A 25,979-nucleotide genomic window follows, 5' to 3' on the forward strand; every position below is an offset into this window, starting at 1 on the left:
TTCTAAGAATTATCGCTTTGCTTAAAATATATTTTTCTTTTGTTCCAGATTTTCAACCAGGCTAATCAATTAGAAGAAAAAAGGTAGATATGATAGAAATGGGTTTCCTTTTTGAAAATGAATTTCGTTCTTTGATTTGATTTTAATGAATTTTCGTTAGTTTGAGTTTTAGATTAGTTTCAACAATTCTGAATTTGAGATATTAAGGATTTATGCAGAAGTTTCTGTCACTTCTAGATTATGGGCATCCTTATTGATGCTTAAGGGCATGTGATACTTACGGTTTCCCCGGCTTTTATTCCACAAAAATGAAAATTTTCAAAAACTGAACTCGGAGATGCTATAAAATATCATAACGGACGTCCCCGGACTCTTTTTTGAGGGATAATAACAAAAAAATTTATTGTGCTAAATAAAAATTTTATGCATATGTATTATTTTGAGGTTACGTCGTTTTTCATCTCTGCCTTTCCGATAATCTTTATGAAATAAACTTTTTTGATTGCCTGCAAAAAGGGTTAGTTCCGGGAGATTAGTTACTATGTTTATTTGTAAGTCCAAAGTTTTCGGCCAAAAATATTGTGTAGTTTGGAAGTAACACACAGGAGAATTGTAACATACATAACCTCCAAATGTACACACGTTGTTAGCAATATCAACAAATTTTTTGAAAAAAAAAACACAAATTAAGTGTGCGGGGACGTCCGTTAGCATGTTCGCTATCATTTCCCAAATTTTTAAGACAAAATATTGATTATTCTAGAAAAAAAGCCGTCGGAACCTAAAACTGGTAAAGTCGATACTAATTCCTAAGCGCTATGGAAATTATTCAGATTTTGCTAAATTAAAACTTTTTTGAATTAAGCAAAAAAAGTGTGTGGGGACGTCCGTTAGCATGGTCGCTATCATGTCCCAAATTTTTAAGACAAAATATTGATTATTAAAGAAAAAAAGCCGTCGGAACCTAAAACTGGTAAAATCGACAATTTTCTAAGTATCACATGCCCTTAATAGATGAGCACACAATTTTAATTTATCAGTGTGAACTATTTTTGTTTTATTTGGGTCCCATTCTAATTAAGACATTTCTTTCGCCTAACATTTTTTCCCGGACACAGGGTCAATGGAAGTAGGGGTCGAATTTATCTTTCCTCTTGTTTACTCTCAAGCACACTTATTCTCCCTCCTTGAAGTATTTAGGATTAGATCTTTGATCGTAATATCGTTTAGATTTTTCGTAGCTAATTGAATTCGGTCCCAAGCTAGTGACTGAACATTATCCAATTTCTGAAAGAGTCCCTTTACATATCCGGGATAATTCTTATCTGATTCTGAAAGAGTGAAACTATTTGGAATATTAGCCTCTCTTCCGAATACTAACGTATAAGGAGCAAAACCTGTAGCTTCATGTATGCTAGTGTTATAAGAAAACACAGCAAATCTAAGAAAATCGTCCCAATTGGTGATAGTATCGAATTGTCTTAAGTATTCAATCAATGTCTGATGACTACGTTATAATGATCCTAAGCTTTGTGGATGATACACAGTTGATTGAATTTTCTTTACGCAAAAAATTTTGCAAAATGTTTTAATGCACTGACTGATCAAATTTGATCCTTGATCAGTGTGAATTATACGAGGGCAACCGTATCGTGAAATAAATTTCTCACCTAAAGCTAAAGCTATAGTCGCTGAATCAATATTCCTCAAAGGTATCGCATCAGAATATTTTGTAAAATTACACTGAATAGTCAAAATATAAATATTTTCTTTCAAGGATACTGAAAGGGGTCCAACTAAATCAATTTGAATTTTGTCGAAAGGTCCCCTTGGAGTATCAGTGATAATCATGGGTTGCCTAGTTCCAAATTCGTTTCAATTTATTTCTCTGACAGTTAGTACAAGAACCTACAATTTTTTGAACGTCAGCCTTCATGCTTTCCCAGTAATAAATATCTCTTACTCTCTAATAGGTCTTTGAGATTCCTTTATGACCTCCTACTACTGATTCATGAAATTCTCTCACTATATCATCCCTCATATTACTAGAGGGAATGATTATTTCTTCCGAACAAATAATTACCAAAAGTCCTGAGTGACCAAAATGTTTCCTGATTATTTGTTCTATCGAGAGCCAAGAAAGTTCACCTAAATCATTTCCTTTACTTGAAATTCTTACTGAGGTTATCTGTAAAGCTTCCAGAGATTTCTTTAAAGCAATTACCGCTTCTGAAAGTTCTTTTATAACTATTACTTCTTCCCTCTTGTTGTTCACAACAAGACTAAAAACAAATCGTCCATTACGATTAAAAACGATAGTTTCACCGGGCTTCGGATTTTCTTTTCGGATATCTTCAATCCGCAAAAGACCCTTAGCCTCTAGACTATCATTTGCTTCTGATACTGAATATCCATCTTCAGAGATTAGATGCGCAATATGCCCTTTTCCAAAATGTACCTTATCTTTCCTGTAGGATATACAATCCTTTTCCAGGGTTAAGATCTGGCTAAACGGAATACCTACACAGGAACTTGCAGAACTCTCTTCATTTTCACCTACAGTACGTATACTCGTAATAGGATTTTCACTCCAGGCATTGCTTGTCTGGGATCCAGCCAAAGTTTGGGGCGAAAGCGTCACCAAATCCAGACCTGGGCTAGATACTTGTTTCGGATTTTGAGGCAAACTTTTATTTAAAAGGCCCAAAAACTCGGAACCATCAGACTCACACTGTCTAACCCCCCCCCCCTTCCCAGTTTGGTTCCGCCTTCGTTGTGAAGCATATCGCACTGATAACGAGGTCCTTGTTTATTCCATTGAGTTTTACCCCCAATTTCGTTTTCTTTATTTATGAGAGTCATACAAAACAACCGTTCCAATACTGCCCCTAAATCTTCAGTGTCATCGTCATCTCTACGAGCGCCAACCATACCTACATACGTGCGATCTGCAGTAATCGCAGCAGTTAAGTTGGTGTTTGGCTCCATGGATTCATTTCTTTTTGAGGGGTTCCTCGACAGAGCGACAGCATTTGAGTTGATTTTTCCTGGTTTATACACAATAGTGTAATCATACTCACTCAGCTTTTTTGTCCATCGAGCTAATCTTGAAACAGGATCTTTGAGTGCATGCCTTCAAACTAAAGGTTTATGGTCTGTTACCGAAGTAAAATTCTGCCCGAAAAAATAAGGCCTAAAATGCTTTACATTGAAGATAATGGATAGCAATTCTTTTTCGATAGTAGAATAACTTAATTCAGCACTTTGTAGGGTGCGTAGTGCGAAAGCGATAGGTAAGTCTTGTCCTATAGGACCCTGACTTAAAACTCCACCGAGTGCGTAATTCGACGCATCTGTGTTCAAAACAAATGGTTTCTTAAAATCTGGGTACTGCAATATGGGTTCAGTACATATCTTATCTCTAAGAATTTTGAAAGCCTTCTGTTGGGTTGAAGTCCAAATAAATTGAACATTGTCCTTGAGATGTAAAGTCAGAGGTTTAGCTATTCTTGCGAAATCAGAAATAAATCGCCTGTAATATCCCACTAAACCGAGAAATTGTTTTATCTTCTTTTTCCCTTATGGAACCGGAAAAAGTTTCACAACTGATCCCAGTGGGCACAAAGTTTAGCGACATCTTTACGACATCGTTACGACATCTTTACGATAACTTTACGACATCCTATGTCCATGTCGTTAAGGTGTCTTTATGATATCGTAAATAAGTCGCATAATCTGACGATGTCTTTACGACATCGTAAAGACAGCGAAACGACATGGACATAGGATGTCGTAAATTTGTCGTTAAGATGTCGTAACGATGTCGTAAAGACGTCACCAAATTTTGTGCCCACTGGGATATTTTCTTTCGGAATATGACCGTGTCATATTCCTTAAGTGTCACAGGGGGAATAGCTAAACTGACCTTTTTCGATGTAGAATTTATAATAAAAACGTTCGCTTCTCCATTCCTATTAAGAACTAAAGCCTCTCCAGCGAAAATTCCAGGTCCACATGGAATTTTCCCAACATTACCTTCATTAACTTGAGTTTTAATTAAAGGCAAATGAAATAACTTTTTAGTTCTGGTAGGCATTTGTACAGTGACATGAGAGATCAAAGGGAATTTTCCTTAAAAATTACTTTCTTTTTCGAAAATCCATCAATTTTGCTAAAAAAAAATTTTTAAGATTCATCATTTAAGATGAAAATTCATCTCTTTGGTTAAAAATTGAATTATTTGGTTTAAAAAATCATTGTTTTTGGTTGAAAATTAAATTTGAACCAAAAATAAAAATTTTTCAGGTTTAAAATTCATCAATTTAGTTGAAAATTCGTGTCCTTGGTTGAAAATTAATTTATCAATTGAAACTTTAACTATTCAATTTTGTATTGAAAATGTATCATGCGTTAATTGAAAATTCAACTTTATCGTTGAAAAATCAAATATTTCAATAAAAGTTCATATATTCTGTTGAAAATGGAACAATTTGGTCAAAAAGTCTTTTTTTGTTTAAGATTCATCATTTTAGCTGAAAATGTATCTCCTTGCCTAAAAATTGAAATATTTGGTTGAATATTAATTTTTCAACTAAAAATTTGACTACGTATGTAAAAAAATTATATCTTTTCGTTGACAATTCAACTATTTCGTTGGAAATTCATATATTTTATTGAAAATTAAACAATTGAAGAAAAATCTTTTTCGGTTCAAGATTCATCATTTTTAGTAATAAAATTTATTTTCCTGCAAAAAATGTAACTATTTGGTTTAAAATTAATTTTCTAACTGAAAATTTAACTGTGTTCAATCTTTTGTTGAAAAATGATCTTTTTTAGTTGAAAATTGAACCACATACTTCGTTAAAAATCCACGTACTTCATTGAAAATTCGTCTTTCTATTTAGAAAATTAACCTTCTTATTTCATATTTCAATTTATTTTTTTTTATTTTCAAAATTCAACTATTTGAATAAAAGTTCATATATTCTGTTGACAATTGAAATTGTTTATGATTCACCATGTTAGTTGAAAATTTATCTCTTTCCTTGAAAATTTATCTTTTTCAGTTGTTAATTCAACTGCTTAGTTTAAAATTCATGTATGTCGTTGAAAATTCATCTTTTTAGGTAGCAAATTAATCTTTTTGGTAGATAATTCATTTTTTTGAAAATTCAACTATTACTTAAAAGTTCGTGTATAGTTTGTTCAAAATTGAACAATTTTGTTAAAAATTCTCTTTTACTTGAAAATTCGCATGACCTTCGTTTAGGTGAAGCAATCCACCATAATTGAATATAATCCAAAGTAACCCTATGATAATGTTTGAATTTTTTAAATTTTAATTGGGAATTATGTCATTCCGTTTCTAAAAGGTTCTATTTGGTTAAAAACTAACCCTCTTACTTCATTATAATTAAACCAAAAAGGATATTTTTTGACAAAATTGTTTAAAAACTTAAACCAAAAATCAAACATCGAATTTTTGGACCACTCTAAGCCTTAGAGTGGTCTAAGGCACTCTCTTAATGTTTCAAATAATAATTTAGCGCGATTATTCAGTAACGCCACAATGTTTGAAACTGATTTCTTTGTTTCCATGGTTACAACTGTATTGGCACTGCGCAGAAGAGTATGAAAATGCATCTTGCGCAACGCTACATGTTGGTATTTGCCCGAAAGAAGTGGATAATCATTATAATTTCTCATGTGCCGTAGAGGAAAGATGTACTTATTGCTTTATGAATATCATAAGTAAACCTGAATAATATCAAAGAATAATGATGTGTTCAAAGTTTTATAAAGGGTGAGAGTCACGTGAAAAGTGTTTGTTTATTTTTAATATGTCATACTTTCATGGTACACCTGTCAGAAATTTTGAAAGTTACGCAGAAAGGCGGCCAAGAAGAAAGGTAAATATTAGATTTAACTTTTGAAATTAAGTATTCATCTTGTTTTTATAAAAAAAACTTGAATTTAATTTTAATAGCTTAGTAAAATGTACAATATTCTGTAAAGTATATGAAACATATCGAAACATAACCTCAAACTGCGAGAGGCGGCTTTGCCTCATAACAATAACCTCTTTATTCCTCATTATTTATATACCAGTTAGATTAATTTTCATTTTCTGTTCCATTATACACAAAGTAATACACACAGATCAGATTAATTTTTTATTAATTGTATGTTTTGTTCAAACTAACCACTTGTGGTAATACAGGTGGTTTTGAAAATTTAATAAAAATGTCAAGGATAATAAATTAAAACTTTCTTTCTTAACTAAAAGAACTTTATTTCTTGAAAGTTCGGGGTTTTTATTGGAAAATTTATCATTTTAATTGAATATTCATCTCTGGTTTGAAAATGTACTATTTTATTCAAAACCCAACCATTTGTTTTTAAATTATTCATTTCGATGAAAATTCGACTTTTTCGTAGCAAATTATTCTTCTTTTTTGAACATTATTCATTTTAGTTAAAAATTCACCTTTTTAATTCAAAATTCGTTTTTTATCGGAAATTAATTCTTTTAACTGAAAATGTAATATCAAACGGTTTGATACAAAAATAATCTTCTTGGTTTCAAAATGTTCTATTTTTTGGTTAATAATATAGGCATTTGATTAAAAATTAATATTATCTCGTTGAAAATTACATTGTTTTGCAGAAAATTTGCTTTTTGTCTTGAAATTTCAACAATTTGGAACAACCTTGTTTTCTTTCTAACGGAAAAAACTTTATTTCTTAAATATTTTTCATTTTTATGTGAAATTCATCATTTTATTTGAAAATTTGAGAATTTTGTAGAAAATTCATTTTTTCAGTTGAAATTTTTTTTCTAAATCTATGTTTTTAACTAAAAATATAACTTCCATTTTTGGTTGAAAGTTGATACTTTTCAGTTGAAAATTTGTCTTTTTCAAAAACTAATGTTCTTGGTTTAAAAATGTCCTCTTTTCTGGTTAATAACATATGCATTTGATTGAAAATTAATATTTTTCTTGAAAATTAATTTTATCTCTGAAAATTATATTGTTTTACAGAAAATTCGTATTTTGTCTTGAAAAATCAACAATTTGCATCAATTTTTTTTTCTCTTCTCACTGAAAAACTTTATTTGTTTAAAATTCGTCTTTTAAATTGAAAAATTTATCATTTTATTTAAAAAAATAATTTCTTTGCTTGAAAATTTAACTTTTTCTTTTAAAATTCTTGGATTTTGTTGAAAATTCGTCTTTTTTTCAAGAAAACTATTATTCTAGGTTTCAAAATGAAATTTTGTCTTGAAATTTCCTCAATTTGTATAATTTTTTTCTTTCTATCTCAGAAAACTTTATTTGTTAATGATTCATCCTTTTTATGTGAAATTCATCATTTTAGTTGAAAATTCGTCGTTTTTGGTAGAAAATTATTCCTCTTTGTTGAAAATTCATCATTTAAATTTAAAATTCATCTTATGGGTTGAAAAAAATGCTTTTTTTGTTGAAAATTAATTTTTAAACTGAAAATGTAATAGAAAACTCAACTACTTGGGCAAAAGTTAATCTAATCTATTAATTTTTTTGGTTCAACATTCATCTCGTTCGTTAGAAATGTAACCATTTTGATGAATTAGTCTTGAAAATCTAAATATTTGATTGAAAATTCAACTGTTTTTGGTTGAATTTCAATATTTTTTTATTAAAAATTCGACCATTTCGTTAAAAATTTAATCTGTTTAGGCTGTAGACACCATTTAGTAAAAAGTTTAAATATTTTGTTGAAATTTCGTCCCTTTTGCTTTGAAGTTCAACAATTTGGTTTGACGTGCAACTTTTCGGTTAAAATTAATTTAATTTTTTTTTAATATTAAACTATTTAGTTAAAGATTAATCTTATTTGATTGAAAATTAACTTGTTTTTTGAAAATTCATCTTTTCGGGCTTAAAAGTCAACTGTTTTTTAAAATCTTCTACTTTTTAGATTGAAAATTTAATTTTTGGTTTGAAAATTGTAATATTCTGTTGAAAACCTATCTTTTCACGTAGAAAATCAAATATTTTATTAAAAAGTCATCTTTTCGGTGGCAAATTCCACTGTTTTCGTTAAAATTCGTATTTTTGGACAAAAAACTCGTCTGTTTTAGGTTGAACTAAGTAATTTTAACATTTGAATCTGAATTGCTTTTATACCCTTTATAAAAGATTCTACGTTACAAGAGTGAATTCTGACCTTTGGGTATCAATTGTAGCGAAAATGAGAAATTGGTCAGGAAAAAAGCAAAGAAAAGTAAATCACACTTCAATTAATGAGATAATAAATTTCAGGGTGGCCGCTGGACCGGGAAACCTAGAAAACCGGAAATGGCAGTGAATTTATTTTTTGACCGGGAATTGTACAGATTTTTAGAATAAAAATGTTATCCAACTTTCATTCCAATCGTTTTTTAAATAATTTGTGAAGTTGTGATTTTATCAATTATTATGTCATTTAGTTTAGAATGCTTAATTCGAAAATATTTCACTTCAAAAATTTGCCATTTTTAATTTTTAAGCGTATATTTTAATTTAAAGAATTTTAAAATGCAGTTTTAAAGGTTAAAAGAAATATAAGTTTTTCAAAGCGAAGATTTTTGTATAAAAAACAGGGTGGCTGTTGGATCGAGAAACCGAGAATTTTACGAATTTTCAGAAGAAAAATCTACCCAAGTTCGATTTTAACCGTTTTTGAAATAATTAAAGTGCAGTTTTGAAGATTTAAACAATTAAAAATTAAAAGCATTTGAAGCTGATTTTTTTTTTATAAAAACAGTTTAATTTTATCAGCTGTAAATATAAATAAATGAATTATTTTTAAAATGGATCTGTACTCTAAGTATACGAATCTGAACAATAATTAATTTTACCAAAAAATTCTAGATCCGTTCAAAATTTGAGAATTACCAGATTGTAACAGCTCCAATCCGAAAGTCTTAATAAGAATTGAAATTAATATATCCTTTATTCCGATAATTTTATTTATAAATAAAAGTTTTCATGATTTATCAATAATATATTTTTAATTCAGAGTTTCATGTCTTCCTTTATATTATTTTTTATATTAAATTTCATAAATAAATTTATTAATATATTATTGCTATTAATTTATTTAGCTATTAAAACTTGTAAACGTGCGTTTTATTATTTTCAACTTAAAAATAAATCCATAATAATATAGTCGTAATTAAAGGTTTTTATTATATGTAAAATATTGTGACTCTAAATTATTTCATTTTTATCCCAATTAGTTCGAAATTTCATGATATAGAAAAAGAATAAGTATTTGATATTTAGCAATATTTCACTGTTGATTTAAGACGAGTAAATTGAAACTAAATATTTAAAAGGAAACAAGTTGAAACCGAATTGTTTTACATACAAAGCTTTGAATCTTTAGATTTTCGAAAAACTTGTAGCGTTACAATTTAAATTGTTCTATTTAAAAAGTGTGTAATTTATAAGTAAAATTGTTAAATTTTGAAGCATAAATAACAATGGAACACGTATTATTTGCAGAAAAAATTTGAGTAATTTTAAAAGATATTTAGAAGTTTTGAAAAGATTCAAAATTAATTAAAAATTTGAATTATATCAAGTAATTTAAACGAAGTGTGTCAATATTTTTTTCAGAACTTCTAAATATATTTTAAAATAAATCGAAATTTTCCTACAATGTTTGAAAATCCTGCAAATTTTAAATCCTTAAAATCTTCCATGTTCTTCTTTGATCGTTTTCAATTTTCCTAAGAAGCTTAAGACAATTTTTTATTCGTTTGAAGTCTTTCACAATTATTAAGAAAATTTCTAATTTTTTGTTTTAAATCTGCAAAAATCGACATTTTATTTTTAATTCGGCTGTAAGTATTTCAAATTATTTCAAATTCTTAATTTAATTCGAATCTTTTTGAAACTGCTAAGTATCTCTTAAAATTACTTTAAAATTTTTACAACTAATAAGTGCTATATTATTATTTATAAATAAAAATTAAAACCTCTTTTTAATTTGCAGGAGTTTCTAAAAGTTACTAAAAAAAAATTTTTAATTATTTTGAATTTGGAAAAATTTAAAACCACTTCTAGATTTCTCAAGATTTTGAAATAAAATTTTAAAGCTTTTAAAGGATGCCTAGACTATTTAAAATAAAAATTCTTTCACTTCTAATTTAAGAACTTTTAAGTTAAAAAAATTATTTTTCAATTTTGAATGTGTCTAGCTTAAAATTACTTAAAATAATATAATTTTTTAAGCTGCTTAATTCTTTAATTTAGACTATTGAAAATGTTAACGTGGATTTATATTTTTGGAACTTAATCTGAATCTTTGAACGCTATAATTTATAAAAGTTATACATTTTGCAGTTTATTTGCATTGTTTATTTTTGCATTGTTTATTAACATTGTTTATTTGAAAAATGTTACTACCTTCCATTTGGTACGTGTAAATTTTTGAGCATTTGAATAGACAATTTTTTAATTGAAAAACTTTGAAACTTCAATTTTAAAAGTTTGGAATTCAAGTGTTCCATTTTGAATGCTTTAATTTGTTGTTTATTGTTTATTACTTTATATGGGAAAATGTTAAAAATATAGTTCGATTTTTTAAATTTCATTGGCCGTGAAAAATGTTTGTGAACCCGGAAAATGACCGGGAATTTTTTTTCTTCAATTAAAACGGCCACCCTGAAATTTTAAAAGCCTCTTAATTCATATGCAATCATTTTTTTTCTTATACAGCACAGTAAACAGAGATCAGCAACCAGTGAAAATGAAATTGAACCAGTCCACTCTCGACATCGTCGAAGGCATACTAGTCGAGCTGTCGCTAAAACGAAAGCGATTTCGGGGGATGTAATCGACAATACTTGTGAAGATGACAGAGCTTTAGGTCAAAAAAGAAAAGGAAGGCGACATCTCTACAAAGAAATCGAGAGGTTGATGGAAGAAAACCGATTAATTACAGCAAAATTGGAAGAAACAGGAGCTTCAGGTAAGATTTTTTTAGTTAAAAAAACTTCACAATACAAGAGAATAGAAGGGATTACTATATTTCAATTCAAGAAATTAAATTCAGAACAAATAAAAATTTTATATCCTCTTCATCCTCCGACATTAAAATTTAGCTACGAAATTCTTCGAAATTGAAAAAAAAACTACTGATTTTATTTGGATAAGGTGAAGAAAAACCTGGAAATCATGGAAAATTCAGGGAATGTTCTTGTTCCGGAAAAAGACAGGGATTTTTACAGAAAACTTGCAGAAGTATTTAAAAAAATTGTAAGAAATTTTCAATAAATTTCATTAAATTGAAGGGATTTCAAAAGATATTAAAGACCTTGGGGTACTCTAAAACTCCCAAGAAATTTTCAGGAACTTTAAAATGTTGTAAAAGATTTCAAAAGATTTTAAATCAAGGTGTCGACATTACCTGAAAAACCTGGAATTGTCAGGGCATTTTTTTCTGAATATTTTCGAGAGCCTGCTTATTTTTATTTATTTTGTTTTAATTTATTTATTTATCTTGATGAAAACTCATTTTTTTGTTGTTTGAAATCAATTTTTTAAACTATAAATTCAACTATTTTGTTTCTGGTTGAAAACTGATCGATTCTAGTCGAAAATTCAAATATTTGGTTTTTTAAATCTTTTTTTAATCTTCCAGTTTAAATAATAATCGCCTGGTTTGAAAATTTATTCTCTTGCCTAAGAATTCAAGAATTGCAATTAAATCTTGATCATTTTATTAAATAATTCATCTTGTTGGTTGAAAATAAAACTGCTTGCTTAAAACTTAAGTTGAATTAAGTTTGAAAAGTGATCTTTTTCTGTTCAAAATTCAAATATTTTTTTCGAGAGCGTGCTTCATTTTTTTTTAATGGCAATATTAAATTTAGTAACAACGATTTTTCATTTGTAAAAGTATCTTTATATTAATATATAAAAGTATTTTGATTAAAACTCGTTTTTTTTGTTTGAAATCAATTTTTTAATCTGAAAATTCAACTATTTTGTTTCTGGTTGAAAACTGATCGATTTTATTTGAAAATTCAAGTATCTGGTTGACAATTTATGTATTTTGTTGCAAATTCGATCTTTTTGATTGAATTTAATTATTTTTTATTCGAATTTTCAATCTTTTTTTGGTGAAATATCAACTAATACATTTTTTGCTCCGAGTTCATATTTTTTGGAATGAAGATTCAATTACTTCGTTGAGATTTACTCTTTTGTCCAAAATTAATTTTTGTTTGTTAAAGATTCATTATTTTAATTGAAAATTCATCTCCTTGATTGAAAAATGAGCTATTTTGTTGAAAATTCATTTGATTTTTAGCTGAAAATTCGTTTTTCATTAAAAATTTAACTATTCCAGTTGCAATTTTGACTATTTTGTTAAAAATTGGTTTGCTCATTTTATTTTGTTGTTGTTGAAAAGAATTTTTTTTACTGAAAATGCAGCTAGTCATAATTTATTTGAGAAATTACCTTTTATAGTTGAAAATTTTGACTTTTTGCTAGGAAATAATCTTCTGGGTTGAAAATTAATTATATCCTTTCAGTTGAAAATTCATCTCTTTGGTTAAACATTAATTTTTAACAGAAAATTGAACTATTTTAAATTCATGTATTTTATGTAAAATTCGTCTTCTTTGTTGAAAAATAATCTTGATTCAAAATTCTTCCTTTTAATTAAAAAATCAACAATTCCAGTTAAAGATTTATCATTTCAATTGAAAATTCACCTTTTTTGCTTAGAAGTTAACTATTTCATTTTTGATTGAAACTTGATATTTTTTAGTTAAAATTCAACTATTTAACTGATAATTTGTATTTTTGTATTTGACAATGCAAACATTTCGTTGAAAATTGATGTATTCTGTTAAAAAATCGTCTTTGTGGTAGATATTTCATTTTTTTGTTGAAAATTCATGTATACCTGTTTAATATTGATTATTTTATTTTAAAATTCATCTTTCTGGTTAAAAAATTAAACTACTTAGTTGAAAATTGAATTATTTTCTCAAAAATGCATCTGTTTGTATAAAATTCATCTATTCCACGCAAATTTTTATCATTTTAGTTGGAAATTTATTAGTTTGCTTGATAATTTGTCTTTTTTGGTTGAAAAGTCAACATTTTTGTTAAATATTCAACTCTCTTTGTTAAAAAATCATATTTTTTTAAAAAGTCATCTTTCTCGGTAGAAAATTCATCTTCCAGTTTAAATTTTAATCGTCTGGTTTGAAAATTCATTTTCTTGCTTAAAAATTCAAGTATTGCAATTAAATCTTGATCATTTTAGTAAATAATTCATCTTTTTTGTTGAAAATAAAACTTCTTGCTCAAAGGTTAAATTTAATTTGTTGTAAAAATAAATATGTTTTTCTTTTCCTGGAAAAATAATTTTTTAATTGAAAATGTGACTATTCCATTTTTGATTGAAAACTTTTATTTTTTAGTTAAAAATTCATCTATTTGTTTGAAATTTGGTCTTTTTCTGTTGAAAATTCGAATATTTCATTGATAATTTAAGCATTTTTTAAAAATCTTTTTGGTTTAAAATTAATCTTTTCATTTCAAAATTCTACTATTTGGATAAAAAATTCTGTTTTATATATAATATAATATTTTAATATAATTATATATTTTATAATATTTTATATGTAATCCAAATTTATACTTCAAAAGTTAGGAAGTTTAAATGGTTTAAATTGAATTTTATATAATAATATGAACAATTCTTCCTGGAAAATATGAGATAATTTGAGTAGACACCCTGCAAATATTTTTGGGTATTCTAAAAAATTAAAATGTATCTTGAATAGATTTTAATAATTAGAAGGTTTGCCAGAAGAATTTAAAGATTTTAGGGTTTTTTTTAAACACCCAAGAAATTCGGCAGATTTCAAATATTCCAAACTACATTCTTTTTTTTAACTTGAAGGCATTTTCAAGTGATTTACAAATGTTCAAGTAATTTTCAAGCATTTAAATGATCTTGAAGAATTTAAAAAATTTTTCTTTGGGGCTTTAAAGAATTAAGACTGTGACTTGGCCGGAAAAATCAGGGAATTTAATTAAAGAAGCCGAAAATTTACTTCTGATCGTAGCAAAATTCAAGTTTTCATTATTTTAATCATTTTTGTCAATTTATAAAAGCAATTTCTACCTTATGTATAGTTGCGGGACATCAGAGTGAAATTAATTATCGTTTTTATTTTAGAATAGGGAGTTTCTGTAAAGAAATATAATTTCACTTGGAACAGATCATTTTTTTTAAGAATTAAAATTTGGATTTACAAGAAAGGAGTATAAAAAATCCCGGTTCCAAGTCAAAATTCGTCGCAATTTAAAATTTCCTCCTTCCACACTTTGGAAAAAGAAAGTACTTCAAGTAGTTTTTAGAGTAGAAGAAGTAGTTTGAAGAGTTTAATGAATTTGCCTTTTTTCTTCAAAATTCATCTACCTGTGGTTAAAAGCTAAACACTTTTATAAAAAAAATTAATTTTTTTGTTCGAAGATTCATAATAATAAATGAAAATCCATCTCTTTAAAAATGTAAATACTTCGTTGAAAATCAATTTTTCAAATCAGAAGGTAACTATTCTATTTAAAAAAATTTAACTATTGTTCTGAAAATCCGATTTTTTTGTTAAAAATTAGATTTTGAATCGAAAAATCAACTATTCTTTTTTTTTTCTTTGAACTTTTATCTTTTTTGGTTGAAAATGGATATTTTTTTATTTAAATATTAAAATATTTTTTGGAATAGTCGTCTTTTTTTACCCGTTCCACTTTGAGTTGAAAATTTGACCCTCAATTTAGAATTTAACAATTAAGATGTAAATTTGTCTTTTTTAATTAAAAATTCACGTATTTTGTTTTCAGAAACCACTTTTTTTGTATAAAATCGACTTTTGTTCGAAAGTTAATCTCATTGTTTAAAAATTCTTCTTTTTGTTTTAAAATTCAAGTATTTCAGTTAAATATTAATCGTTTTAGTTAAAAATTCATCTTTTAGGTTCTAAATAAAAGTACCTAATTGAAAAATAAATTATTTTTTTTCATTGAAGGTTCATAATTTTTAATTCAAAACTCATTTCTTTGGTGGAAAAATAAGTCATTTGATTGAAAATTTGTTCTTTCTTGAGATGAAAAGGAATTTTTGTACTGAAAATTTAACTATTTTATTGAAAATTTGTTTCTTTTTTGGTTGAAAATAATTCTTTCCTAAATTTCAAATACTATTCCAGTTGAATATTCCATAATTTTAGTTAAAAATAGATTTTTTTGTTTGAACATTCATTTTTTGACTAAAAATTTAATTATTCAATTCCTGGTCGAAAAATGATCTTTTGCCGTTGAAAAATTTCGTTGTTTAAACAATGATTAGGTTTTGGTTGACAATTTATTTTTTTCAGTAAAAACAAATTTTTTGGTTGAAAGTTCAACTATTTCAGTTGAGTGATTTTTTTATTTGAAAACCCATGTTTTTGTTTAAAATTCAACTATTTTAGTTGAAGATTCATTATTTTAGTTGAAAATTCTTCAGTTGAGAATTAATTTTTTCTACTTAAAATGTAACTATTCCATTTTCTGCTAAAAAGAATTTTTCTAGTTAAATATTTAACTAATTGATTGAAATTTTTTCTGCTTGGTTGAAAACTTAACTATTTCGTTAAAATTCATATCTTTTGTTGAAAATGTGTATTTTTGGAAAATATTGGTCATTCTGTTTGAAAATTCATCGTTTTTGTTAAAAATTCAAATATTTCAATTAAATATCCATAATTTTAGTTGACAATTTATCTGTTTGGTTTAAAATTCTACTATTGCATTTACAGTTTCTTATTTTTATTTAAAAATTAATTAATTTTGTAATTTTTTGCTCTGTTGTGTTAAAAGGATTTTACTTTTAGTTGAACGGCAAAATTAAAAAACTTGACCGGGAAAAACCAAAAAATGACCGGAAATTTGAAATGGTCCGCCGAATCGACATCCTAAAAATTTTTGAGAATTTCGGAAGATATGGACCGATTTTATAGGGCCTATAAGGTTCCAGCATATCTTTAAAGATTCGAATGGGTTTTATCAGATTTCCGAGGATTTCAACGTTTTTATAGGATTTTAACAGCTCTCAAAGTAATAAAGAAAATTCTTCTCTAGCTTCTCTGGTATTATTCTCTCCTTTATCTTCTCTCAAGTTGTGCTCCATTTACTCATCGACAATACCCGAAAAAGTTTTATCCAGAACACTATTTTTAAGATTTGGTCCCTATAGTGCACAACCATAATGTAACTTTTCATAATGTAGCTTTTCTTTCAATAAATTAACTCTTGGGTTCATCACTATTCAATTAAACGATGTACCTATTTCTGAATAGTCTTAAATTCCTTTGAAATATTTCAAAGTATTTTTAAAGATTCCGAGAAAATTCTTATAGATTTCAATAATTTAACGAGATTTTTAAGATTTTAGGGTGTTTTTAAAACTGTTAAGGCGTTTTTAATCTGATATATTTCAGCGAATTTTAAAATATCCAAGAAATTATTAATTTCGTTAATTTAAAGGAATTTTTAAGCGTTTGAAATATTTTAGGATAAAGAATTTTATAAAATTTCGGCACATATGAAACGATTTTAGAGGACCTGTACGGTTTTATGATATTCTTAAATATTTCACGATATTTTAAAAGGTTTCCGATAATTTCAATAATTGTAAGTGGTTTTTAATGCTATCAATTTATTTTCATAAATTTTGCAGGACTTCAAGAATTATCACCAGATCTCATAGAATTTCATTTTTTATGATTTTTTTGGTAATTTTATGGGTTGAGAATTGGGGTGTGTTCTGGAGATGAATGGGGGATAAAACTTTTTCAGATATCTTTGACCATTAAACAGAGTCATTGAGACAATCAAAATTTGTGGTCTAGCGCAAAAAAAATATTTATTCGTTCTTTTTAAATTTTGCAAACTTCAGCAAAGTCAGATATCTGAAAAAGAAAAGTTTCTCTGATTTCAACAATCAAAATATTATAACTGATATCATTTAAAATAAAAGCATTATTTTCTATTTAAAAAATGTTAAAATTCGCAAAAAAAACATTAATTTGAACCATGTTTTTTGCGATTGAATTTTTTCTGACTGTCGCTTCTTACCAATGTTTGAAAAATGATTGCATTTTGATCATTGACGGCTTATTTTTCCAGGGAAACATTCTCTACAACTTTACTGCTTGTAATTTTAAAAATAACTAAATAATCTTAAAATATATTTATTTGCTTAAAAAATTGTTTCTATCAAAAATTGGTATAGCGATTTCAGTTATAGACAAATTTACTTTCAAAAATAGAAACAGTAGACATGTAGAGAATATTTTCCCAGAAAAAATAAGCCGTCATTTATTAAAATACAATCATTGTTCAAAATTTGGTAAGAAGCGACAGTCAGAAAAAATGCATTTGCAAAATCATTGGTGAAAACTAACGTTTTTTGTTGTTGTGAATTTTAACACTTTTTATACAAAAATTATATTTTTTACTTGAAATAACATCAATTATAATATTTTGATTCTTAAACCCTGAAACCACACACTAGTGCGAATTCGCACCCGAAGTTCTTTTTTCATTTTGTTGGCATTTACGCATACACAGCTGCAACGGATTATCCCCATATATATTAAATATAAATATTAAATATGTGTGATATATACTAGTTGTTTATTATATGTTCAATATATTAAATATTTAATATTAACATTGCAAACAAACCAATTCGCAGCAGTATGCCGTTTACGTATGCTCGGTTGGAAATCTATTCTCAAAATTTGATTGTTAGATTTTTTTAATTATCAAAAATGTCCTAGTTAAATTTCCATTGTCACTGTTTCCCTTCCAGAAGCTCTGAACGATTCCACGGAAAAAGATAAGCTAATAACCAAAGTTCGCAACAAGTATCACAAATTGGAACAGAAATATCAAGAATTACTTGCAGAGCACAATAAACACAGTATTCTTTTAGCCGAAAAAGATGCGGAATGCCAAGAACTGCACTCGCATCATGAGCAATTAACACTAGTAGTACAAACTTTAGAAAGTAATCAATCTAGTCTGGTTACATTCACCGAAAAATATAAATCGGAAAATGCACAGCTCAAAGAAGACGTTTCGCTTCTTAAAACTCTAGTCTATAGGCTTAATGTAGAGTTAGAAAAATATCAAGACAAACTACGAGACGCTGGTCATAGCATCGAATCAAAAAATGTGACAACTATTGTCAATGGTCCTGATTCGGACTCTGACAATAAAAAAGCAGCAGCATCTTGGGGCAAAGTCAATACACACGCACTGGGTCCACTTTTGGATGCATATCAAGAAAATTTGGAAGAAAAGCAAGAATTAATCAAGAAGTATGAAGAGGAAATTGATGTTTTTAGTGGAAAATGTAAAGAAATAGTTAGCGAGAATGAATCCCTTCACAAAGAAGTTGAAGAATTGAGGAAAAAGGTAAGTTACTCTAAGATTTTACTACTATGTTTCGAAAAAATTACACTAAAGACGCTATTTTCTCACACTTGGCTGATAATGTCGCTATTTTTTTTTATTTTTCCTTGAATATTTTGAAATTCTTCGCTATTTGGTTACAAATGGTCTCAATGGCTGATTAGAGGTGAATTTTCAAACAAATAGTTACATTTTCTACCGAAAAAGTTGAATTTTCGACAAATTAGGTAAATTTGCGATCAAGCAGTTGTATTTTTAAACTAGGAATTCTCATTTTTTAACCAAACATGGAATAATTAAAATTTCTATTAAAAAATTGTTTTCTAATTTTCACCAAAAAATCTAATAGTGGATATTGAAACCAAAGAAGATCAATCAAAATAGAACAGTTGATGGGTTTCTTAAAAAAATCTCAAAAGCCATATTTTTTTAGTTGCAAATTAATCTTCTTGGTTAAAAAATCAATTTTTTGGTTTAAGATTCATCCATTTATTTGATAATTCATCTCTTTTTGGTTTTTTTCTTAAAAATGTAAGTATTCGATTTTTGACTGAAAATAAGTCTTTTGTGGTTGAAAATTTATCTTTTTTTGGTTGAGAATTCAACCATTTTGTTGAAAATTCTTCTTTTTTCGTACAATTCAAGTATTTTTTTTTATTTAAAATTGAAATTTGTTGAAATATTCAACATTATGTGATCCATTGAGAGTTCTTTTTTTTAACTACTTTGTAAAAAGATCATGTTTATTTTTGTTTGAAGATTCATAATTTCAGTTGAATATTTCGTCTATTTAGTCGTAAATAACTTTTTCGTTGAAAATTCAGATGTTTTGTAGCAAATTCTTCTTTTTTGCTTGGAAATTCAACAGTATTGTATAAAATGAAACTGTTTGATGGAAAATTAATTCTGCTGTTGGAAATTAAATTATTTATTTGAAAATTTAATTATAGTGTTGATTTTTTTCCGTCAAAAACTTATTTCATTATCTGAAAATGTATCTATTCTATTGTTAGTTCAAAAATTGTCTTTAAAAGTTAAAAAAATCGTCCTTTTTGGTAGAAAATTAATCTTCTTTGTAGACAATTCATCCTTTTTGGTTAAAAATTGACCTGCTTCGTTGAAAATTCATCCATTTTTGGTTGAGAAATCAACTATTTGGTGAAAATTCTTCTTTTTTTCATTCAATTTAAGTGTTTTTTATTTAAAATTGAAATTTTTTGTTGTTAAAATATTAACGATTATGTTTTCCGTTGTGAGTTAGTTTTTTTGAATGAACTACTTAGTATAAAGTTGAAATACATTGTAAAAAGGTCATATTTTTTTTATTTTAAGATTCATACTTTTAGTTGAAAATTTCGCCTATTTAGTCGTAAAAAACTTTTTCGTTGAAAATTCAACAATATGGAATAAAATTAAACTTTTTGATAGAAAATGAACTCCGCTGTTGAAAATTTAATTATTTATTTGAAAATTTTATTATGGTGTTCAATTTTTGGGACAAAAACTTAGTCTAAAATTTTTTGTTGTTTATACTGACAATTTAACGATTCAATTTTTTGTTGAAAAATGATCTTATTTACTTGAAAATTGAACTATTTCGTGGAAAATTCATCTTTCTTGATCGAAAAGTAAGTTTTTTGTTAAAACCTTTTCTTTCCCACTTAAAAAGCCATTTTTTCTCAATCATTCAACTTCTAAGCTTGAAAACTTATTTAGTTTGCTAGAAATTTGCTTATTTGTATGGAAAATTAATCTTGTTTGCTGAAAATTAACCATTTTGGTTCAGGATTTAACTATTTTATTTAAAATTCGTCTTTTATAGTTAAATTAAACTCGTTTGTTTGTTGAACATTAGTTTTTGAACTAAAAATATAACAATTTCATTTTTAGTTGAAATTGATATTTTTTAATTTAAAATTCATATACTTTATTAAAAGTTCATCTTTCTTGATTGAAAATTAACTTTTTTGTTGAAAAATATGCCTTTTCTGTTTGAGAGTCAACTGTTTTCTAAATCATTCGACTTTTTTTAGCTTGAAAACTTTACTATTTTGTTAAAAATTCCTCTATTTTGGTAGAAAATTAACCTTGTTTTTTTTTTAATTCTACTATTTGGTTGTAAATTTAAATTTGTACGTTCAAAATTCAGCTGTTTGGTAAGAAATCCAAGTATTTTCTTGAAAGTTCAATTTTTGGTTGAAAATTCAATTATTTTGTTGATTTCTTTCTTTTTGTTCGAAAATTTAACTGTTTCGAGAAAAATACATCTTTTTGGAATGAAAATTCATCTTTTATGGTAGAAAATTCATCTGCCTTCACTGAAAGTTAACTTATTTGTAAAAAATATTCACCTTTTTTGAAATGAAAATTCAATTACATTGTTGGAAGCTACTCCTCTGTTCAAAATTATTTTATTTCTTGAAGATTCATCACTTTAATTGAAAGTTCATTTCTTTCGTTGAAAAATGAGCTATTTTGATGCAAATTAATTTTTTTTATTGAAAATTTAACTATTCCAGTTGAAACTTTAACTATTTTTTTTTGACATTTATTTGTGTTAAAAATTATTTCGTTTAACTGAAAATGTAATTATTTCAATTAAATATTTTATCATTATAGTTGAAAATTTATCTCTTTCGATGAACATTAATTTTTCTACGAAAATTTTAACTCTTTCATTTTTAGTTAACCAATTATCTTTTTTAGTTGAAATTTCATGTATTTTGTTGAAAATTCGTCTTTCTCGGTAGAAATCATTCTTCTTGGCTGAAAATTCATCTTTTTGGTTGAAAATCCTGCTATTGCTGTTGAAGATTCATCATTTTAGTTGAAAATTCATCAGTTTTGTTACAAATTAATTTTTTCAATAAAAATGATGAATAATTAACCAAAAAAAATGAATTTTTAAGAAGGTTCCACTTTCAACTTAGTAGTTGAATTTTAAACGAAAAAAATTTTTTCAGTCACCATTCACGAATAGCAAAAGTTTTGAAAATTTAATTAAATCGTTATAATTTGAAAAAATCCCGAGATCAATGTAAAATTGTCAGGATGATGTGAGTAGGAACTGATTTAAAAATCCCGTTAATTCCAGGTTTTTTCCTTTTTGTTTCTAAGATGTATTCGTCTTGCCAAAAATAATTTTGCTTAATAGACTTAGCAAAAATTAACCGTTTGTGGTAAGTTTTGGTTTTGAAAATTAATATTGAAATGAAAATATGGAAAAATGTTTATTTTTTACTTGTTGTAGAAATACCATTTGGTTTGTTATTTAATAATACATTTATTTGTATTTATGTCAAATATAAATTGAAATTATAGATCTTGAATTTTTATCAGTTTCATCACGCACATAAATGTTACATTTTTCTTACTCTTTGATGTTAAGAATAACATTTTGACAACAAAATAAAATAATTTAATACATCTATGGGAAAAATGCTGAAAATGTGTTAATGTGGAAATTCAAGACAAATTTTTTATATTTTACTAAATTACACAAGGGGTGACTTCTATTTTGCCAATGGGGGAAATAATCTGATAATTTTAAGGAATATGTAAATGAAAAAAATGGTGTCATTCATATTGAATTTACTGAAATTTTCTCGCTATAATAAAAAATAATAATCGCTGTAATATTAATTTATGATTTAATTTTAATTTTATGATTTAATTTAACCCTTAAAGTGCATTGTGGGTATCTGAAACCCCAAGCTATTTTCAAACTCATATAAACCATACTCAATTCGAAAAAATTAAGTAAGTGTCGCCATCTAGCTTTAGTTGGAGCCACTAACTGTGAGTAAGTCGTTTAGCATACTGCGTGAATCGCCAGTCTACTAGCAGCAGCTGCTGAAAGTGATGGTAAAAAATCGTGGGGTCTATAACACCCAGTGTGCACTAAGTGAGTGAAAAACTAATTTTAGAGCACATTTTTTGTTGGCATTTTATTGATTTTTGTTTACTTGCTTATAACTTATAAATTACGGCAGCGCGTCATGCAAGAGCAGACTGTGGATGTGTTGAATAAAATAAAATTGTTAAATTGCAGTTATATATGTCTCTTTTTTCAATTTCTTGTTTTTTATAGTATTACATGTCAAAGTTCCTCAGTTTTTATAATAAGAAATCGATTTAAAAGCAAAAAATCTGATTCATAATTTTATCATAAAATTAACTTTTCAACTTTGCAAATAATTATATTTTTTGAAAGCACCCATGTTTCAATTTTTTATGATAGTACACTATTTCAAAAGTGTAGTCATAAATTTTCAGGATAAAATAATTAAAATTGCGCGAATTGTGAATTTTTAAATAAAAAACCCATTTTTTCACTTTTTTCAATAATTTTTTTTAACTTAAAATAAATAAATGACTATAAAATCTACTCTACCTTATAAGAGATACCTTAAACTATATCGTATAATTTTATTTTGCCAAAATATTGAATAGGGGTTGAGCAATACATGATTAAATACGCTGGGGTCTTCAACATCCACGATGCACTTTACTGTGATTTTTATATGTATGCACTTTGAGGGTTAGATTATGAAAAATCTACAACAAAATACTGGGAAGTGAATTGATTTTTTTTCAAAAGAAAAGATAATTAGTCCTAGTTTTAGTAATTTCAAAATTTTAATTGAAAATTGCTTTGAGGAATACAGTTTTTCTAAGCGAAATTTACTAATTTCAGTGTGAGTCGTATGCAGTAGAAATAAAAAAAATAGAAGAAGATACTATTGTCATAAAAGAACAGAACGACATTTTAACCAAACAAACTAATCTTCAAAAACAAAAATTGCAAGAGATTCATTCTGTCTATGAGCAAAAAGTAGAGACAATGTCTCAAGACAATAATAAACTCCACAAAGACTATTTAGCTTGCAAGACTGAATTGAGTAATCTTCAAGGAAAATATGAAATTTTGAACGAAGGTTACGAAAAGATAAAAAGTCATTGTGAGAAAACGATGCCTGTTTCGGTCCATAATGCTACAGTGGAAGAATGTAAAAGATTGTTTGAAGAACTCAAGCATCAATATGAGATGGACAAGAAGAAACTTACTGCAAAAATTACACAACTGGAGGAAACGCAGCCGGAAAATGAAAAGCAATTGATTGTTGTCACTGCTGAAAGGGATCAACTCAAAGTGCAGTCGAGAAACTTGGAGAAAAATTTAAAGCAAGTATTAAAAGCTTAGGATTATTTTTGTATTGAGAAATATTTTCATCGTGATAAGTAGTTTATTCTAAAATAATGCCATCAAAAGTATTTCAATGCTGAAATAAAAATTTTGTCAGGTGATCAATATAAAATTTTATATTGTTTTTTTTTATATATTTTTTTATAATTTATATTTTATTTTGTTGTTCCAATAATAACGAAAAAATTTGGAAAATAAATAAGAAATTCTTGGAAATTAAAAAACCGGTGTATAACGGACTTAAAATTTTGATATTTTCTGAATCTAAGTTCTGAAATTTTGAAATGCAAGTATAATTTTATAATTTTCTTGGTTGACAATGCATCTTGTGGTTAAAAATTCTGTTTCATTTATTTACTATTTTGCTAAGAAATAGACAGCATTGGTAAAAAAAAACTTTTGTCGAAAATTCATAGTTTAGGCTTTGAAAATCAACTGCTTTGTAGACAATTTATATTTTTGACATGAAAATGCGAGATTTAGAATGAAATTTTTTTATTAGGCTGAAAATTCTTTCTTGGGTAAAAATACAACTCTTTTGTTGAAAATTCGCCGTTTTGGATCAAAATTTGGTTTAAAATCAAATTCTTTTTGATTGAAATAACCATTCAATTTCACCATGGGAATTCATCTTTTTGGGTTAAAAATATAAGAAGTATGTTGATCCTTGATTTTTCTTCATTATAGATCAAAACCCTTCTTTTTTTGTCAATAATTTAACAACGTTGTTGAATTTTTTTTTTTTTTTTGAAAATTCAACTACTTGCTAAAAAATTCATGTATTTTGTTGAAAATTCGTTTCTTCTTGTAGCGTATTAATCTTTCTATGGTTGAAAATTTATCTATTTTGTTAAAAAATCATTTTTAGTGATGTAAAATTAATTTGAAAACTGCATATGTAGATATTCCATTTGTGTTTGTAAAATGATCTTTTTTAATCAATCAATTGGCAGCAAATTAATTTTTTTGGTTAAAGATTCATCTTTTCTATTTAAAAGTTTTAAAAAATTTTATTCCTTTTTATTTTTGTAGAAAATTAATCTTTTTGATTACAAATTCAACTATTTGGTTCGAAATTAATTTTGGTTGTTTTTCAAAACTTAACTGTTTTGGTGAAAATTCATTTTTTTTCTTTATTCAAAATCAATTTTATAAAGTGTAAAAATGTCAATATTCCATTTCTGCTTGGAAAGTAATCTTCTTTAGTAGAAAAATTATTTATTTAGGTTAAAAATGAATTCCTTTTTTTTTTTTTTTTTGAAGTTTCATTTTTTTAGATGAAACTATATATATATATATATATAAATTGTCGAATTTTTTGTGGAAAAGTAATGTTTTTTGTAGAAAGTTAAACTATTTTGTTCGAGATCCATTTTTTGTTGTTGAAAATTTTAATATTTTCTTTGAAAATCCGTTGTTCTTTTATTGAAAAATGTTTTTAATTGAAAATATAAATATTCCATTTTTGCTTGAAAAAATATATTTTTTAGTTCAAAATTCGGAACGGTAGAAAATTCATTGAAGCGGTTAAAAATTATTATTGCTTGTTTGAAGGTTCATCTTTGCTATTCGAAAGTTTATCTTTTTTTTCAGTTAGTTTTTTGGTTGAAAATTAATTTTCTTTTTGAAAATTCAACTCTATTTGGTTTGAAGTTAATTAATTTTTTTATTTTTACTGTTTTGGTTGAATTGAGAATTCAGTTTTTTAACTGAAAATGTAAATATTCTATTTTTTGCTTTGCAGGTGTTTTTTTTTTAGTTGAAAATTCATTTATTTTCTTTAAAACTCATTTTTTGTTGTTGTTGAAATCATATATTATGGTCAAAAATTTAATAATTTAGATAGAAATTAATTCTTTTTTGTTGAAGATTCATCTCTTTAATTGGAATTTTTATATGCATTTTTCAATTTGTTTATAAAAAATTAATGTTTCTGCTTGAAAATTCAACTATTTGGCTAGAAATTCTTTTTTTTTCAAGTTTAATACTTTGCTTACAATTCGTTATTTTTTAACTGAAAATGCAAACATTCCATTTTTGCTTGGAAAATTACATTTTTTAGTTAAACCTTTATTTTTTTGATTGACAAGTGGTCTTTTGTGGTTGAAAATTCATACTGTATTTTCGAAAAATCGATTATTTGGTTGAAAATTCCTTTTTTTGTTTTGTTTTTTAAAGATTCATCATTTTAAATTGGAAGTTCATATAGTCTGTTGAGATTTCTTTTTTTTTTTTTTGTAAAAAATTTA

At 26.4% G+C, this 25,979-nt stretch overlaps 1 protein-coding gene across 1 annotated transcript in view; it reads left to right on the plus strand.

The window, feature by feature from the left end:
* Window positions 1-5,664: 5,664 nt before the first annotated feature.
* The window catches only part of LOC117178172 (protein Cep89 homolog), a 27,229-nt gene continuing 6,914 nt past the window's right edge, over window positions 5,665-25,979 (plus strand). The window contains exons 1-4 of the mRNA XM_033369460.1: window positions 5,665-5,912; window positions 10,755-11,007; window positions 17,920-18,527; window positions 23,221-23,708. Coding sequence (XP_033225351.1) covers window positions 5,844-5,912; window positions 10,755-11,007; window positions 17,920-18,527; window positions 23,221-23,708 — 1,418 coding nt within the window. The 5' untranslated portion in view covers window positions 5,665-5,843. The remainder of the gene's footprint in view (window positions 5,913-10,754; window positions 11,008-17,919; window positions 18,528-23,220; window positions 23,709-25,979) is intronic.

Source organism: Belonocnema kinseyi, chromosome 8 (genome assembly GCF_010883055.1).
Source record: "Belonocnema kinseyi isolate 2016_QV_RU_SX_M_011 chromosome 8, B_treatae_v1, whole genome shotgun sequence".
NCBI lineage: Eukaryota > Metazoa > Arthropoda > Insecta > Hymenoptera > Cynipidae > Belonocnema > Belonocnema kinseyi.